This window comes from Hippoglossus hippoglossus, chromosome 7 (assembly GCF_009819705.1).
Source record: "Hippoglossus hippoglossus isolate fHipHip1 chromosome 7, fHipHip1.pri, whole genome shotgun sequence".
Classification (NCBI taxonomy): domain Eukaryota; kingdom Metazoa; phylum Chordata; class Actinopteri; order Pleuronectiformes; family Pleuronectidae; genus Hippoglossus; species Hippoglossus hippoglossus.
The window spans coordinates 1,459,445-1,479,165 of NC_047157.1; the positions used below are offsets into that span (position 1 = coordinate 1,459,445).

The 19,721-nt window shown below is 43.6% G+C and overlaps 1 protein-coding gene across 3 annotated transcripts; it reads right to left on the reverse strand.

Moving 5' to 3' along the window:
- Positions 1–2,933: 2,933 nt before the first annotated feature.
- Positions 2,934–12,030, reverse strand: kiaa2013 (KIAA2013 ortholog). Of its 3 annotated transcripts, XM_034591435.1 has the most exons (4): positions 10,485–12,030; positions 6,812–7,665; positions 6,644–6,690; positions 3,966–4,373 (listed from the first exon to the last, which is right to left on the reverse strand). In XM_034591435.1, the coding sequence occupies exons 1-3, from the start codon at positions 11,431–11,433 to the stop codon at positions 6,658–6,660; spliced, it is 1,836 nt and encodes a 611-aa protein (XP_034447326.1). In that variant the 5' UTR covers positions 11,434–12,030; the 3' UTR covers positions 3,966–4,373; positions 6,644–6,657. The 3 variants fall into 3 exon arrangements, with proteins under 3 accessions (XP_034447324.1, XP_034447326.1, XP_034447325.1); XM_034591433.1 differs by lacking the exon at positions 6,644–6,690 and having other exon boundaries at positions 2,934–4,373; positions 10,485–12,029; XM_034591434.1 differs by lacking the exon at positions 3,966–4,373 and having other exon boundaries at positions 4,562–6,690.
- Positions 12,031–19,721: the final 7,691 nt, after the last annotated feature.

A 19,721-nucleotide genomic window follows, 5' to 3' on the forward strand; every position in this document is an offset into this window, starting at 1 on the left:
CAAGTGTCTGAGGAGAAATACTATGTATCGAGCAGTCCTGCTGACATTTCTTCTGACATGTTGCATAAACCCAGAAATATATGAAGCAAATCCTCAGACAACATAGTCATACATTTCTTCACAATAATAAGGTGATTTATTTTCCAGAAAAAAAATCAATTTGACACAATCATACACCAAACCATTCAAGTACTATCTATTCCTATAATGGCTCTGGCCATGAGCTCAATAAATTAACTTCTTACTTAATTTCTTCATTAAGGCAGACTCAGTAGTTCACAGATTCATCAGATAACCCACAGACAAAAAAGCTGAACAACCCCCAGGTATCCACAATCAGAAATCATATCAAATCAAATCATTAACTGACTGCCAGTGATTTCAATGGACAAAAGAAATTCAAACACAATTTCTATTTCTTATTAATATTTACCAATTGTACCCCGTGTTACATAGTCGAAAATAACTCAACGTTTTACAATATAAATGGCGTAGTTTTAATCCAGAGGGACAGCCAATATGTGGGAACTAATGCAGTTAAACTTTCTAGCATGTCATGTTCCTGCCTGTACCGCAGCCAGTGATGTCACAGCAGATGTGTTGTGGAGGACTAAACACCCACTGTAACATCACTGATGAGGACACAAGTGCAACAGGCTTGAATGTTTGAACCATAAATGTATTAATGTATCAAGTCAATGCTCAGCCTTGCTGCCAATTTGTGGTACTCATATCCTGCCCTTATACTCTTTATATTATTTCCTTCTTATTAATGTTTTCATAAGCATGTTGGGTTATGTGATTTGTAACCCAGCATGTCATGTTGGGTTATGTGATTTGTAACCCAGCATGTCATGTTGGGTTATGCAAAGTATCACTGACACAGTTTCAACAGTCAAGAAGTATGGTCAGTCAGACAGTTTTCAGTGAATGCTTAGCAAAGATATTTGTGTTCTGGGGGGTTAAATTAATTAACTTCTCAAGACAAAAGTAAGAGAGGAAGGAGAAACTCGATCTGTACACTGATGTTTAGTGATGTTTGTTTCACCTGGAGGTTTGTTTCCAGCCTCAGATCATCTGACTTCTGAAGCGGCGTCACCTGTTGGACTTCTGTTCACATAACCAAGAAAATCACTTTGGTCTGTACAGTATTATTGTAACCAATAAAATGTACAGACATTTAAAAAACAAAGCTGTAATAAATCGGTTTCCCTTGCCTGGCTAATCAAGCTTCTGCCAGTGGAGAATAGTGTTTGTGGAAGAGCTGTTACAAAGCTGTTTTGTTCCTTTTGGGGATTTAGTGATGAGTGAAGTCATGCAGAAAAATACTTTCATATAATTGATGACAGGGAAAGTTCAATGAACAGGAAAAAAAATGTCTGAAATAAAAAAAACACATGGAGGGAAGATCTGATTAAATGAGTGTCAAGGCAAAAGGACTGTATTACAGAACAGGAGGGCTCACTGACTGGCTTGATGACTAGTCCGCTGACTGGTTTACCAACTGGTTTGATGTGTATGAAATTGGCCTTCACAGTCACCACATCACAATTGAACACCAACGTTCAGCTGGGTTCCATTTAACAGCATATATATACAGTATCTATACCTCTATGTGTGGCAGGTCTCCAGCTAGACGTACTATCTAATGTTGTGCAATTCACATTAAAATTCCATGAGTAGAAACAACCCCGACATACCTTCAATCACAACCAAAGCACTAGGTGAGCAGAGGTCAAAACGTAGGGAGCAGCCTTTGAACATCTTTTTCTCTTTTCATGCCATCAACCAACTACAACACACCATGAAAGCCTTCCACGTCTTCAGACTTGTACAATCTTGTTTACTTCAAACATACTGAATTCTTAAAGGCACTGAAAGCAGCCCAGACTGCACCAATGGTCATTGAGGAACAAACAAAAATGTAGGAATTGGTAGGATCTAGTGGTGATGTTGCATGCGGGGCACATTGCAACCAACTGAATAGCCCTCACAAATTTTTTTCAACCATGTAGGAGAACCTATGGTAGCCTTCAGGTAAAGGCCCTCTGGAGAGCCAGTCTCTTTGGGAGTTCTGGGCTGTTTTCAGACATGCACAGTTCCTGTGAGACTTTCTCCGCCTGACCTCCAAGTACAAAGTCCGTAGAAGTCCAGGACTAATTTGATGTGTGAACACAGCAGGGGTTCCCCCGCTGAATTCACTGCGAGCGAGTGGGGGGTGATGACTTTTCTAACATGCAACAGACGCAATACAAAAACCCATCAAAAAGAAAACAAATTTCCCGTCGAAAAAGCTGTCTCATACACATAGAAGACACAGACGAAGATGTCTAGAGAGTTTGTGTTGTAAAGAAAATCATATGATCCACGCAGCGGAGTTAATATGTCACATCCTGCCTCTGTCTGCTGCACCAACTCTCATCTAAATTTGTTGCTGTGTGTTGCCCGTTCAGCCAGCGACAGGTAAGCTGCATGCAATCTGTGACTATCAAAGGTGAAATGAGTCAAAATAATTTCAACAAAAAAGTTGTTTCATTTTACCAGCAGGAAACTTGAAAAATGTCACCATTCCCAACCAGAGTTTTACATTTTCTTTACACATCTGGGTTACAACAAGTGTTGCATCAACACATTTTGTCACACAATGATTACTTTGTGCTAATCTACAGGTGTTAGCATACTGACATAGCATAGTTAAGACTACTGTGCCTATGTTAACATCATTGTTAGCTCGTTAGCAAGCTAAAGTACAGGCTGCAACAGAGCTGCTAGCTGTTTACCATTTCATATCAAAATGGCTGCCATGAAAAAGGTGTATAGTTTCCATTGAGATCAGAATAAAAAAATGTGGACTCGCTGTTGAGTTGCTTTCTTGAAATGGTTTTCAAACATCAGGAAGAGATCTGCTTTCATTGTCATAGTCTATATGTGAAATTTGAAACAGTTGCTGGTTCCAGTTTCTCAAATATGAATATTGGCTGTTTTTCCATCTTGCCTGATATTAGACTAAATATTCTGAGGGGTTACAATATCTAGTTCAGGTTCTGAAGAATTCAGCACATTCAGTTTCATTTGAATCCTACATGAAAGTGTCAAGTCTCAGCATTAACTTGAGAAGGTTTTTTAAAAAAAATAAAAAGAATATTGTGGGTGTGGAGATACAACCCTTTACAAACATGGTGCCCAAAGTTTAGGGGTTCAAAAGTAATTGGACAAAAACACATTAAACCCAAAAAATTCTCATTTAAACACACAATATATAATTTTCTTCCACCAGGGGGTCTCTCGATCAAAGTAATAACAAAACATTTTGGTCACAAGGTCACAGCGTGGGATCATGGGAGTTTTGGGTGTATTTACTTAGTTTCTCTCGATTAGCTTTCCCTTAGTGGTCATGGTTCAGGAGGTTTGTGTTGGGAGCTGAATTATCCACTAACGGCCCGTGAAAATCACTCAACACTTAGTAATTTAATGTTAAAAATGATCTTTGAGGAGCTGCCAGCTGAGCAGTGCCTTTGATTGTCGAACCAAGTCCAGGATATTCTACCTCTTTGTTTCTTAGGTTGTTTTTTTAGTATTGTAGTCCTGTTAAATGATGACATGTCACTGTTCATCCCTTTTATCAGTAAATGTTAGTGTGCCACTTCCAGTGGACAGAATAAGCGCTATGTGGGACAGTTGAGGTGTAGGCTTTACGTCAACAACTGTTCCTGTTCGCTCTCCTCACTGTCCTCTTTCCACCACTTGGAGGTTGATAACTTCTTATTTCATCATGCTGGTCTCTTCATGTGCATTTGCATGGATTTGTGAAGTCTTGTGCTCCCCGGTCAAACTGTCTTTGAAATTTTGGTTATTTTTTAGAAAGTGTCCAAACAAACATTTGATATTTGTGACAGATTTTTGCTTTCTTAGACCACATTATTTTTTCCTGACTTGCATGGTCACTGAAACAACAGCTGAAACGACAGCTGCCCAAGAAACATTTAGTAACCAAGTGTCCAATTACTTTTGTACCCCAGAAATTTAGGCACCAAGTCATTTAAAATGTGATGCTGAAGCACAGAACCTGAAAAAAAAAAAAATCCAACTGTAAAAATACTTGGTGTAGATCGTACTCAGCCAGTTTTAACCTCCATGCCTCTGCAGCCTCTCACCAGCAGATCTGGAGGAGTATCTCTCCACACATCGCGGGCCCAAACAAAGAAAATGTCTGAGACCGTTTCAGATTCAGCACCAGCATACCCATGTTAACATCTTGCATGCTGCCAAAGCTCAAGCAGAACCACCGCTACATGATGTATGTGTGCACAGCACTGCAGCGTTCAAGCGGCGCTTGTGGTGTCGCAGCAGCCATCCTCACTTTTGCTGGCGACCTGGTGAAGTCAGAAAGGAGGTGAGGGGTTAGATTGATTTATGAGCTGGGAACCTGACTAACACTACCCAACCCATCCACACTGCTTCCCAGGAGAGAGGAGAATACACAGACATGCTGAGGACGAGAAAAGTGTGAGTGTGCCAGAGAAAGGTGACAGGTCAATAGTGAAGAGCCAAAGCCAACCCATAGATTTCTTGTTAATTTAATTGAGTGGTTCAATATAAAACATCATCAAAAGGCAGGAAGAAAAAGGAATAGCAGAAAAGGTTCCTGAAAAGTGAGCACACAGTCCACACTGATCAGAGAAGAACGTTTACCCTTCAGCAGAATCTGCCCTAACGGTCCATCATGTCAACATGTTTTTTAAAAGGACATCTGTAAACAAGTAGTCGTTTCACATGACAGCAGACATTAAGGACTGTTAGTTAGCACCACCACACCACAATGAGTTCCAATTTAGGCTTCTATCATTTGCAGGATTAATTTGCTTTGGGTTGATCCATGACAACAATCTCACATAAACAGTAAAATGTATTGTAGCTCACAAGGAAACAGACAGGGTGGAAACAAAGCTGCAGGTTATCTAAACCACTTCATTTGGTGGTCAATTGTGAACACTCAACATGTGAATACTACTCTCTTCCTGCACAGCAACAACTGTGTGCAGACAGTTTGGGTGATAAACTTGAGCCTGTCAGTTTTTCCCAATGTCGTTGTGAGTACTCTATCATTACTGATGGTACTGTTGATCAGACCTATAAAAATCAAATACCAGCTGTAGTAAATAATCAGGGAAAGGACCATACCAATGTTAAGGATCATGTACTATAAATCATGATCATCTGTCTTCACTGCAAACCAGTGATGTAAGCAGATTTAAGGGTTTCCCTGGCCATCAGCGAGTCAGTGCTCCCCATTGTGTCAGTTCCAGTGTGAGGGTCAGCATTAAAGCTGCTCTTACCCCTGCCAAAGGTACTATGTGGAGGTTTCTTATAAACAAACTAAAGCTCTAAAATGATTTTAGCTCTTTAGTACACATTTACAGAGTTAACATCCATGTTTACACTGGCCTGCAGTCTTCTTTTTCCTGACACCACCCAAAAACTTGTTGCATCCAGTGACTCAATATAAATAAAGACAACATGACTCCCAACAGTAAAGCCAAAACATATGCATTGCCCCCTGGTGGCTGGCTGCAGTCATAAACCCCAGCCCCTCCTTGTTAGCACATGGGAAATGGATCAAACTAAAAAGTACGCCATCCATCCATAATTTATTCTGCTTAACCTTTAAGGGGGAGCTGGTGTCAATCCCAGCTGACATTGGGCGAGAGGGGGGTACTAGACAGGTCGCTAGCGAATCACAGGGTCAACACTCACATTTACACCTATGGTCTATTTTGAGTCTCTAATTGTCCTAACCCGAATCTGCATGTTTTTGGACTGTGGGAGGAAGCTGGAGAATGTGCAAACTCCACAAGCCCCTGGCTGAACTGGGTCAGGTGTATCAGCAGGACCACGATGCCATGGAATACTGCACAGACTCTGGCTCCACATGATGTCCCCAATACAAGATGGCAGCACCCATATCCAGGGTATTTTAGCTTCATTTTTGTATAGTGGGGGGAAGTGGAGTCATACATTTTTATACGCAGTTGCTGGTTGCATTTAGTTTCACTGTCCTTGTGTGTGCACAAGATGTAGACCCTAACAACATTACTCAACAGATCACCTTCAATGTGCAGCTTTGAACAGTCTTACAACCCTTAGCTTGTTCGGAAAATTCCTTGTAAAATTTTTCTTTTTTTTGTAAATGGAAAACACTGGTATGTTCCCTTAAGAATGCTCAGACAGGACAATGTGAATGCTGTCACAAAGTGGCATTAACGCAGTGAAACAATCACCTCCTGACGTGAAAGAAAAAAATGACTCTTGTGCTTGTTTTTCTTCTATTGCAATCAGCAAATGTTTTACATTCCAAACATGGAACAGATGCTGTGCTAAGATGACGCCATACATCAGATGGTTCATTGAAACTGTGAAGTCTCTGACTCTGAATGGAGGTTGCTACTCTACTGCCTTCAACTTCGATCACATTTTTCATTGCTCACTTTTCTTTTAGAGAACAGCTGCGGTGAAAAACTTTATCAGCCCCACCATTGAACAAGACCTGTGGAATCATGTTTTGTGATAGGGGGAAGGCGAGGTGTGTAAGGCTATTGGGCCAACCCACTCCAAGAGTATACCACATGAGATAGGAAGTACTCACCGAGAGGGAGAAAGTCAAAACCAAGAAACCAACCAACAGAGAGAGCACTGAGAGAGAGAAAGAGGAATCTTTGCCAACACACGCAAGTCAAAAAAAGACAACAAACGGAAAAAGATGAGCATAGTAGATCAGTTTGCAGTTTTTTGTTTCCATTGCCACAGTTTATACCTTGCTCCTGAAGAGGGGCTTAGCGCCAGGGCCACAGTACTCGTTGTATATGAGCTTGAAGAGGAAAAGATGGAAGAGAGTTATGAGAGAGGCCACGCTGAACCAGAAAAGGAAGGGAAGGCCTGGGTATCTTATGGCCATGTGCTCCTCATGGGCCAGGATGGCCTTAAGGTGGAGGGTGTGGCGCAGGTCTTGCAGATGGCGCAGGTCTGTGGAGATGTAGAGCAGCGGTGTGATTGGCTGAGTGACCATCACTGGGAAGGTGTGACCTTTGACCTCTGATGTCAGCTCCACAGGCTCATTGAGGCAGCCCGCCTCGCAGGCATACAGCTTCACTGGTTTGTCCTGCTGCTTCACTGACACATGAAGAAAAGGCTTCCCCTCCACATCCAGCAGCACTGCCAGGTTGATGAGGTCCTGGTTGTAGTGGATTCCTCTCAAGGCATAGCTGTTGTGCAGCACGTCTGGATCAGCCTGAAACTGAAGGTGGTTCTCTGTGAACTGAAGGCCACCAAAGCTGAGCACCATGCCCTGCATTGCTCCGTGGGCCCCAGCTGCAACGAGTACCTTGCAGCCTCTCTTCTGCAGAGTCAAGGTCCATAGCGTGACCAGTTGCAGGATCTGGGCGGTACTGCTCACCCGCTCGGGCCACAGGTTCTCTGCATGCATGGTGGCATGGCCACTGAAGCAGTGGTCAGCGTAGTTGAGGCTGGACTCCAGCCGGGCACTCTCCTCGTTGCTCAGCCTACGGTCCAGCAGGGGAGCCGCGGAGGATGAGAGGATGTAGTAGAGGGTGGTGTTCACCGTGCGGCTCGATGGCGTGTGGGAGTCTGTGATCTTCCTCATTTCAACACCTGAATGAACGAAGAAGCAAATGCAATGATTTATTACTGTGAATGTAAGATGATGCAATTAGACAAAAACACCATCTTAACTCAACCTCCACTTACTGGCTTTTCTAGAGCTTTTGGCTTTTTTTATAGCACATACATTGTCCCTAACATTTTTATTGTAAACCTTCATTAATGTACTTGGGGAAGGGGATGATGATTTGATTTAATTGATAAAACCTGTGAATTCTGATCATGATCTTGTCAGCAGACCCCTCAACTATTTACAAAATAACACGACTGCAACAACACAGATCTTTCACATGACTCTGTATCTACAGTCATTAGAGGTCTCTCCTTTTTGACTTGGTTTACATTAGCAGATCCTTTTAGTGAACAGCAAACTCCCTATATGTGTTTCTTTAAATCTGTAATAAGTAGCTCTAACACATTTGAATATGTTAAATATTGACCAAAGCAATAGAATAATTTGTGTGTTATGTTTTTGTTCATTACTGTAATTTACATGAAATTCTGAACATACTTTAATTTAAACACAAATGCTTTTACTTATTATTTTTTGAAACTGGTGTTTGCCAAGCCCCACAGAGGCTTATAGGTCAGTTTGGTGGATGGTAGGGATGGGCGATATGACTTCAAATCAATATCACGATTATTCCGAACTTTTACCTCGATTACGATTAATGAAAGATGATTCTGCATTACAAATACGTGTTTCAAAAACTCTAGAGCGAATCAAACAAACAAAGTAAACTTCAAGTCCTGTACGGGTCCTTATAATTCATGATTAGTCGACAGGGTCAATGTGAGATTCTTGGTTCTGTTGCATTTTCTTCAATACCAGTAATAAGCAAAAGTATGGTGTAATAATCATCAACTTTCATACATGGTAAACTGTGACCCTGGGTTACCACTAAAATCCTATTCACGACTGAGGTGAATAAAATCGGGGAAGAAAATACTAAAGATATAAAACATTACAATACAACACTAAAAAGACTGAAGGACATTTAGAGCAGGGTGGACATTTTTTTTATGTCTTGTGACAAACTACTGTGACCTCATCCCTGGAGAGCAACAAACCATTTCTTTCAAAATACAACAAAGGTTACTGTGCTGTATTAATCAGGTTTATATGTTTGCAAAATGCCTTGGCCTTGAGTCAGAACTGTTGAGGCAGAGGCAGGATGTAACATATTAATTCTGCTGCTGAGATCTCGTGTTTTTGTTTAAAGCACACAGATTCATATTGAAACTTGTTCAATAGCAACCATGTGAAATCCTGCTTCGTCAATGGACCATCAAAACCACTACACAGTTATCACCATGCCTGCTGAGGATACCATCCCATACAGAGCCAGTCATAACATTGGTAGTATTCCCTTTAAGTCTGTCTCAACAGGAAGAGTGTGCATGTGTTACAAGCCAATTACAATAATCAAAGATATTTTGGGCTGTGGTTCCTGACTCGTTGCTGAGATCAGTATTTATCTGATGTAGCATCACATCACTAATTCTTTATAATCTTGTTGAACAGCAATAAGTGATTAGTGCATGGTCAGGCACATGCAATATACTGGATAGTGTATTCAAAGAAATTCAACATGTGTGGAATCAGAATTCTAAGCTAAATGTTTATTCTATTGAGTTGGCAATGAGCCTCTACATAGCAGTGGCCATTCTTAATTTCTGCTCCTTTCAGACTTTGATGCTGCTATTTTGTCTTTGCTTCTAAAAAAAAGGAAGATATTTTGTAATTTTACCACTTGACCCATGTTTGACCATATTGGAATCAATAAGAGCTGAAATCAATTAGCAGAATTGGACCAGTCAATTACAGAGTCTTTCTAAAAAAGTTTAAACTTTGTTCACACACTATCTTAACTAAGATATGTTCCATGTTTCTCATATTGCAAACTCTGCATGTCAAATTTCATTAAGATCTGTGATGGTGCGGCCCAAAAGTGTGACATGTGAACAATATGATCACATGATTTAATAGAACAGAAACACTAGAGATAATGTCCAGTTACTAGGTTAAGTCAGGCTGACGATAAACTGTAAATAATCAGAAGAATTGTATTAAGTGTATTGCTATTTTCGGGGGCGGGGGGTGGTTTGTTTGATGATTGACAAATGAACATGTGATGCAGATAAACACGTAAAGTGATGTCCGACAGAAGAGGGGGGGATATAAGTAGTTAATGTTTGATGAGCTCAGTTTGATTGAAATGTTAATTTATAATCAAGAGAAATATTGAACAATGTGAACAATATATTCATAAAAAGACATCAAATCTGAGGCTTTAGTATATATTTATCTTTGTGTTGTTCTGAGCTGAACTGATAGAACAAGAGTAAAAGCATCAACACTGTCAGGTGTTCTGTGACAATCACAGAATCTTAGATGAATACAATTCACTTTTCTGTAAGAATATCTGCTGCTCTTTCATGTTTCTCACTTTACTGTAAACTTTGCTGTCCCTGTCAGGATCCTGTAGGAATGATGAGTCGGTTTTTCCAGTGATCAGATTGGTCAGTAGTAGATGGGCTGTTGACAGGATTTTATTTGATCCTCTAAACCATTTTACAGGCTTTTTTATTGCCCTTCCACACATTTAAGGCAAGTTTGAAGTACTTCACATTGTCTGAAAATGTTGATTTTATTACCACAATCGTCTCATTATGACTCATTATAGCATGGTAATATACTTTAGTAGTGTGTAGTATGTGGGGTTTGTAGTAGATGGATTAAAATCTAATGGAACTTCAGTGTGGTCCTTTAAAGCACAGCATCAGTTGCTGCTACTGCTTCAGCTCACCTGAAATGAAGAGATCCATCCACGCTTGCTGGTGATCTACAACCAGCTCATCCACACTGGCTCTAAGCAGCTCCCCCAGTTCCTTTTTGGCTCCTTCTCTGAGGCTGATGAAGGTCTCCTCCAGCTTGGAGGGCTCGATGGGCTCTGAGGTCCACACCACTGACACAATGTTGTCTGTGAACTCTGACTTAGCAGAGACTTGAATCCTGCTGTTCAGCTTCTTGGTGACCACCACCACCAGAACCATGCGATTATTCTCCACAGGCACTCTGCCAGAGGAGAGCAGTATTTCCTTTTCCTCCAGTTTCTCCACACTGGTGGAGAACTTGCTACCAAAGGAGGGATTGCCAGAGGAAACGTCCAGGGAGGTGGGCCTGTCAGACAGGTTGTTGATGTGGATTCGCTGAAGATAGACGTTGGGTCTGCTTCTGTGGGCGATGAACTCCTCTCTGATGGTGACACAGTCCCGGGATGACTGCAGGGAGGCACAGCGCACCGACAGCACGGAACCTTTCCGGAACCACAGCATGCTGGCCTGAGCCTCGGCCCGCTTCCCCTCCAGGTGCACGCCGACTCTCGGTGAATATTCAGTCGGGTGGACCGGGGCTGAGCCGGGCTGCGAGGACGACGCCACCCACAGTTTGTTAGAGTCAATGTCAATCAAAATGTGGCCATTGCCTGATACAAACGGTGTGTCAAGTTGTTCCTGAGGTGTGCTGTATATTCCCTCTCCTCTGTCTACGAGCGACTTCCACCGGTGGATTTCCGCCTGTAGACACTGTCCTGCCGCCCCGCCGGGCATGGCCGAGCTGCTGAAGAACCTCCACCTGCGCTCCGCTCCCAGGTACCAGTAGAAGATGAGGAAGAGCAGCAGTCCAATGAGCAGTCTTCTCGCCCAGCTGCTTGACAACAAGCCCGGTAGCCCCTTTAGTCTCTGCTGGAGCCACATTTTGTGTTAGAATGATGGATGCCCAGCCACGAGTGGAAACGCTGCCCACGGGGTGTAAGTGTCAGGGTGTCACATTGAATTCGTCTCCTGCTCAGAACATGTTCCGGGCTCAAAGCTGGCAAACTGGCTTCGCTAGCTTCCGGGTAGGTTAGCTTAGCTAGGTGGCTAGGGCCGTGAAGGAAAGCTGTCGGAAATCAACAGTTATTTCTCGCATCGTGGTTGCAGTCCTCTCACTCGCCGGGTGTGTATGACCGTCAGCACGGGGTCACATCTCAGCGGGTTTCGTTTCTGACTTTGCCTTCAGCTTGGAGAAAGCCACCTGTCGCTCCTCGCTGCAGCGACTGACACTTCTGGTATGTCACAAGTGTCGTAAAGCAAACCCGCACAGCTGTGACCGGAAATGTCGCAAACACCAGTTTGGGTTTCTGAGTACATATGTTTTATTGAATAATGTGTATTTGAGTTGATACATACACTGCATGAAAATAAGAACGCAGCACTTTTTTATATTAAGACAAACTATGTCTTCGAGTACTTTGAAATTAGTAAATATTGAAGATTTTGTTGGAAGTGAACTATATTATTGTTAAAATCTATATGAATGTGACATCCCTTTTATTGCTTTACCTTTGCTTTTACTTGCTATTTCTGACATTCAATGGTAGAAAACATTTCACATTGAAACATTTTTTAAAATTTCAATTCAGTAATTGAAAAGTAATATTTAAGAGTGCGGTTTATTTAAAACTAATTTGGTGCATCTCTTGCCTGAGTAAGAAACCTACACTGTAGTACAAAGGCGAACGTCAATTATACACACAGTGAGACAATGGTCTGATGAGGTACTGACTCTGGAATGTTCTCTTCGAGCTGAATAGTAAGGACAGGGATGGTGTCCCACACTCACAGAGAACGTCTGTACACTGTACCCGCCAAGACAATACAATTGTTTGCTAACTAGGGGGGCAATTGTTGGGATGATGACTAAGGTCAATTGATAGGTAGCTAAACAATTGTCTTTTTCTGGTGAACTCACATAGCAATACCACCTATAACCACTAGATGGCAATACAATACAAAGATCTGTCCTTCAGCTACATAAGCCACATACTATGCTAGGCCTATTTGTGGAATGTTACTTCCAGGGGTCTTCATAGACAATATTATTTTGGCTCTACGATGAATATGATCAATCCACTATGGTCATCAACAGTTAAGTTGTCATCAGTTTACCTTCAAATACCTTTAAACATGGAGAGAGATATCTGCTTTACCATTAATAAAGAAGGGGACTACATATAAGTCAAGTATTTATTTACATTATTGTTGTTGTTTTTTCATTACAAGCCCTGGCACAATAATAAGAAAATATGTAGTATCTAGTGCTAGTAACTTGCATGAAGTGAACATTCATATAACAGTAACTATAACTGAAACATGACAATGGTATGGTATGATTGCAAACATGACAACAAACAACATAAATAAACTGCAAGTACATAATAGTTAATATAAATGCAAATAATAAAGGAGCTGTGTATTAAAATTCTTCAACATTGCACAAACAATCATCTGCATTTGCAGAAACAAACAGTAAATACAGAATATGTCTATTTATACAGATTAACTGAACATTATAACATTAACATAAAGATTTTGTGCAGATTCATTATCTTTAAGTGCAAATGAAAGTGCGCACATTCACCAATGAACTAATTAATAGCGATAGAATGGCAATAGCAATAGGAAAAATAGAAAACTAAAGTGGATCTTCACATCTTACAATTTCTGTTATTTATCAAGGATACCACCAGAAGGGGAATATACTGTAACAAAAGGAGAATTAAGAAATCCCATAAATGAGCAAAAGTGAGGCAGTGTGTTACTATTTAAACTATATTACTTTCACTGACCTTTTGCCCGTCTCTCTTTTAAACCAGCAAAGCGATCAATATCCCTCTTATTCAAATCAGGCATGTTCCTGACTAGTTCCCTCTCCATGGAAAGCATGCCCAGTGCATTCAGACATTTCTGGCCCATTGCCTTTAGCTGGAATGTCTTAATTCTTTTTAACGTTGAGAAACAGTTCTCAGCTTCAGCCGTCGTCACTGTGTGATGATTCTGTGTTTTAGTTCTTGTTGGTTTTTGTGTTCTCTCTCTCTCTCTCTCTCTCCCCTTTCTGTTCTTTCTCCTGCAGGGCATGTGTGTGGCAGGGGGCATGGCTGGCTTCTCCTGCAGCAGACAAGGCACACCTGCTTCCACTCAGCTCATCAACCAGTCCATAAAGCCTGGTCTTCACACTGTTCCTTGTGAATTTTCTGTGGTTTTCTGTTTTCTTGAAGAAGCTCACCAGTGTTTGTTCTCAGTGTACTCAGGTAATCCTGTGTGCCTTACTGTTCGCCTACATTGTGTCTACAGTGCAGAGTTTTTCTTCCATGTGCTCAGCACGCGTGCCGTCCCTGGGATTCTAGCAGCCAGCCTGCTCTCTGCCTCCACTGCCTGCTCTTTGTTGCTTTTTGTTGAGCAATAAACTCTTTATTTATCTACTCACCTGTATCAGTCTCTGCTTTGGGGTCCGAACAAAATCAAGACTTAACACATGGGGTGTTTATGAGGATGTTCAGCAGAGCCACAGTCTCAGACAATGTCTCCTGGTTTTATCTCAGTGGAACATGGCTCGGAGCCAGTGCACCACAGCAGTGATAGTTCTGTCTTGAGCTGAACAGTGCCTTAAAAGTGGAATTCAGAGCCTCAACAGGAAATGTATGACAGTGTCACAGTTCTGTTCAAACATCTCTGCTTGTAGTAGTGTGGCACTCACAAGGTGATCAGTGAAGGAGAACCTTTCTTTGAAGGATTGTATCGCAGACGTCTGCCTGTGCTTCTCCTCTTCTCCCAAGCCAATCCTTGGTCGCTGCTGCTGTTGAGAAGAGTCCCTGAGGGCAAGCAGACCGACAGTGTTTGTTAGGGTTAGGTGTAGGTGTACTTCATGTATACATTTTGTTATGACAAGGTTCTGTATTGAGATGGGTTGAACAATATTATTTGATTGTAACCTATGGCCTGCACACTGCTTGTGAAGCTCTGGAGGGCACATTTGATAAAGACTGCATTAATGCAGCTGCTGTTTTAGCATGTCAACGTGAGGCATGATTTGATGAAAGTCATCATCCTGCAACATCCTTATGAAGCCAGATGCCTTCTTTAATGTGGTACTGTCAATTGAAACTGATGTCTTGATGGATTCGAAACACTGTTTGAGGTCATCTAGGTTCTCGTACACGGTGTTGATGATTCTGCTATTGAAGCTCCATCTTGTGGATGAAGCTCTTGGCAGCCTTCGTGTGACAATCTGGTCAAGTATGCTGGTGCGTTTGCGTCACTGGATAAAAAACTGGTAGAAAAAAAAAACTGACCTCCCAGATCAGTAAAGAAAACTCTCACAGCTGGGACGTGAGTGGTGGCTTGCTGCATTATCAAGTTGGTGTGCATAGCAGAGCACATAATGGGCATTTTTGAGATGCTCACCTTTTGCTGCACACCTGCCGGCTCTCCCCTCATCACACTGGCTCCGTCAGTCTGTCCAAAAGCACACTGGAAATTGAAATAGACGTTGCATCCATAACAGGGAGAAATTCCTGCACAGCATGGTTCATGTTGAAGTATCTCTCCACAAGCACCAGCTGTGTCTGAGTTGAAACGTCGGTTTCATCTGCTTGGATGGATTGAAATTTAGCAGACTTGACCTCCTCCATTATATGTCCCTGATGACCGCTAGCATGCGTTGCAGAAGCTCGTTCTGCACAGTCTTTGCCTTGCCCTTGAAAACTGAAGCCGTTTTTTCACCTTTTCAGACAGATGGTGCATGCCAGTGACTTAGGTAGTTGTCCAGGTATGAACAGTATGCATGGTAGCAGAATAAAGTACCAGCCCCGCGAAAATCCCCGGTTATAGGGTTTCCCCCCTTTGGTAGAAACGTGTTTCATGTTCAAATTTGGTCTGGGGGGGTCCTAATTGTTTTGTTGTCAATTTATCTTCGTTACTACGATGACTGAAAGGAACTTCTCTTAGAGACGTGACGAAGTTACTCTGAAAACTAGCCATGTGGAGCAAAAATCGGATTTAGAGTCTTTTAGAGCAATCTGGGCGATTTTCACCCTGACTGAAATCGCCCAAAAGGAGCGCTATTCCATGGAGCACTACTCCATGGAGGACAACCTTACACTAATTGGACAATGACATATGGAGGAAGGTCAAATGGTCTAGAGCAGTCACTACTAGTGTAACACTGTGGTAGAATATGATAGAAAAAATTCCCTCCTTCTTCCCCTTTGGTGGTGCGTCGCCATATCGCCCTTATGAACAGAACACACATGCTTAGGATATGGAATGAGGAAGAGCTGCAGAGTGTGCAGAGAAGAATAGGGTGAAAAGATGAAAGATCAGCCGCAGCAGAACAATGTGAGGGGAGTCTCCAGGGAACCATATCAGGGCATATGAGATCGTAATGGTGGATCCAGTATGGCGGATTCTGTATCGTGCTGGCTGATCATGATAATAATGGCGGATCTTTTATCGTGTTGGCATCTGATAATGGTGGTGGACCACGATCGAGGTGGCAGCTGATGATGGATCCTGATGGCGGCAGTGGATAATGACTGTGGACTATAGTGGCATCCGATCTTGATGGTGGATCATGATCGTGGTGGCAGCTGACCATAGACTATGATTGCAACAGGACTGCTTGATATATAATATTTCTCATCAGATACTCGACCATTACTGACAATAATTCGTAAATTCATTGAGTTATGCTTCAAAATGTTTACCCTTATCAATGCTGCTAAAACCTTTATCTTGCTGATGTTTTCCTTTACACTTGACATCTATTGCACTTCTGTCCGTCCTGGGAGAGGGATCCCTCACATGTGGCTCTCTCTGAGGTTTCTACCTTCTTTTTACCCTGTTAAAAGGGTTTTTTAGTAGTTTTTCCTTACTCTTGTTGAGGGTTAAGGGCAGAGGATGTCACACCTTGTTAAAGCCCTATGAGACAAACTGTGATTTGTGAATATGGGCTATACAAATAAAATTTGATTGATTTGATTGATGATACGCAATGCAGTGGACATTCAACGCCATACTCAGCCATATAGCTGCTGAGAAGTATTGGAGACTAATCCACACAGTGAAGTGGGTAGCACTGTCACCGCACAGCAAGAGGGCTTCTGGTTTTGCACGTGATGGCTAACCAAGGCTTTTGTGTGGGGAGTTTGCATGTTCTCCCTGTGCCTGCATGGGGCCACAATGAAAGACCGAAAAAAGTGGTCAAAAGGGTGGGGTCTGTTCTTGGATTCCCCCTGGATACAGAGGAGGTGGTAGGAGAGAGGGGTGATGGCCGAGCTTTGCTCCTTAACCCTTGTGTTGTTCCTGGGTCGGATTGACCCAGAGTGTGTGTGTGAGTGTGCGTGTGATCATCCGCAAGCCCTGGCCGGTCAGGGTTAGGGTTAGGGTGACCCAAGGATTGTCATTATCCAATTCTCCTGGGGTCATTGAGACCAATGGAGTGTCATTCTCGATTCTCCTGGGGGGTCATTTAGACCCCCAGAGAGGGCGCTGTGGTGCTCTGTGGGGTCATTTAGGCCCACACCTGATTCCAATTGTAATCTCGGGGGGTTTATTAGACCCACAGAGAAGCCAGTGTGCCATTCTCCATGTGCCACCCTCCCTGACCATGTCACGATGTCACGTCAGGCGCGTTTCACCAGAGAACAGGTTCTCCAACAGCTATTCTCCCAGCAACCATCCTCTGAACCCGAAGAGGACGCGAAAGAGCAAGACCGAGAAGCGGACGGACAAGCAGATGGAGAAGAAGACAGAGACGACAAAGACGACGATGACGGCCACGAAGACGGCGACGACGACGACGAAGGCGGCGAAGACTATGACCCAGTGGGTGATGCTTCTGCAGATTCGTCATCCTTGGAAGAAGAAGAAGAAGGACAAGACCACGGCACCACCACCATGATCTTAGCGGGCGTGTACAGGTCCCGGGGCGAGGCTGCCGCCAGCCTGTGGGACGCCGAGAGCGGCCGGGCGATATTTCGTGCCACGATGCCCCTAAAACTCTTCCACACGTACTCCAGACTGCTGCGCTTCAACGACCGCGAGACAAGACACACAAGACGAGCCACGGACAAATTGGTGGCCGTGCGAGAGGTCTGGGACGCGTGGGTGGCGCGCCTCTACAACCCGGGGCCCGAAGTGATCGTGGACGAGCAACTGTTTCCGTTCAGAGGTTAGTCTTTTTTTCGTTTTTGTTAATATTATTATTATGTTATGTTATTATGTTATGTAGCTATAGCTAGATAGCGGCTGCTAGTCCTCGTCCTGATCTCCTCTCCTCTCCTCTCATCTCTTCTCCTCCTCTTCTTCTCCCTAGGCCGGTGTCCTTTCCAACAGTACATGCCCAGCAAGCCGGCGAAATACGGGATCAAGTCGTGGGTGGCCTGCGATGCAAAATCCAGCTACGCTTGGAAGATGCAAGTGTACACCGGAAAGCCGAGCGGCGGACGCCCAGAACGGAACCAAGGGTTGCGGGTAGTGCTCGATGTAACGGAGGGACTGCACGGTCGTAACGTCACGTGCGACAATTACTTAACGTCCTACGAACTCGAGAGGAAGATCACCATGGTCGGCACGGTTCGGAAGAACAAGCCCGAGCTCCCGACCGGGCTGCTCGCGGTCAAGGGAAGAGAGGTGTTCTCATCCAAGTTCGCATTCACGCCCACCGCCACTCTTGTGTCCTACATCCCAAAGAAAAACAGGAACGTGGTGCTCCTGAGCACACGGCACCCTGAGGCCGACATCAGCGACCGCGAGGATGGGAAACCGGTCATCGTCCTGGACTACAACCGCAACAAAGGAGGCGTGGACAACCTAGACAAGGTGATAGGAATGTACAGCTGCAGGAGGATGACCGCGCGCTGGCCCCTGGTCGTCTTTCACAACATTCTCGACGTCTCTTCCTACAACGCCTTCGTGATATGGAGAGAGATCAACCCCGACTGGATGCCGGGCAAGCGGAACAAGCGGAGGGTGTTCCTAGAGCAGCTGGGAAAGGCTCTCGTGACTCCGTTCATCGCACGAAGGGAGAGCATCCCCCGCACGGAAGCGTCCACCTCGGTTGTGAAGGCTGTAAAAGCCGCCGCCGCCGCACAGAGAGCTCTTGACCACGACGACGCTCGACCCGAGTGTCCAGCCTCCTCCATAGCCCTAGCAGCAGCCCTGCTCGGGGCGAGTAAGAGGAAGAGGTGTCAGATATGCCCCAGGAAAAAGGACTGTAAAACTCACACCGTGTGCCGCGGGTGTAACAAATACATCTACAAGGGCTGCTCACTTGTCTATTGCCCTACGTGTGCGTCCTAATATGTGGTGGGCTATGTGAGGGGGCCAACAGCCGGTGGAAGCAGGGACAACACAAGGGCTAATGCAGCACTTCTCATATCCCCTACATGCGACGTCTTGCACCAGCAGTAGCCCCTTATCCTATCTTATTATTATCTTATCTGATCCTATCTTATGAAATGACCAGACGCAAGACTGGAGTAAAATGAGCAAAAGTTCCAGGAGTCCCATGGAACCCCAACACCATATTTCACCTGCTTATATATTTCACTGCCAATTTAACTAATTGCAAAATTGGTTTGGATTCGTGCCACATAAGTACACCAATTTTAAGCAGGTCTTCCATTATTAGCTAAATGTATGGCTTTGTCTTGCAGAGGGACACTGTGTCAAATTTAGTTTTAAAGGGCAGTGATGGTGTATACAGAACCAAACACATAAGGGTTAGGGTTAGGGTTAGGGGTTAGGGTTAGGGTTAGGGTTATTGGAGCCCAATAGAAAAATATCAGGGGTTATCAGTAATTGGTTAGTCTGGCCCTGATCAAAAGGAAAGAAGGAATGCTGTGGCCCTGTCCTCTCTGAAGAAATGATGCTGTCATCTCAGCCAGAGCTCTAAGACAAGATAATCCTGACATATAGCCTGCAGGGAGCAAGCTGGGACATGATTCAAAGATTCAGTCTACAAAATCAGGAGGTGAGCATCTAGTAGGGTGGTACAGTGGAATTCCCCCATGTTTACACACTGTTCTTTATTATTCAACCCCTCACTATTAGTCTCTAATTGTGAGCTGTAGTTTTTCATACATAAATCCCCAGTCAATCCTTTAATAGGTGAGTAGTTGATGCATGCATGAGTGTCATTCACCTGCACATGTTCATGTTGT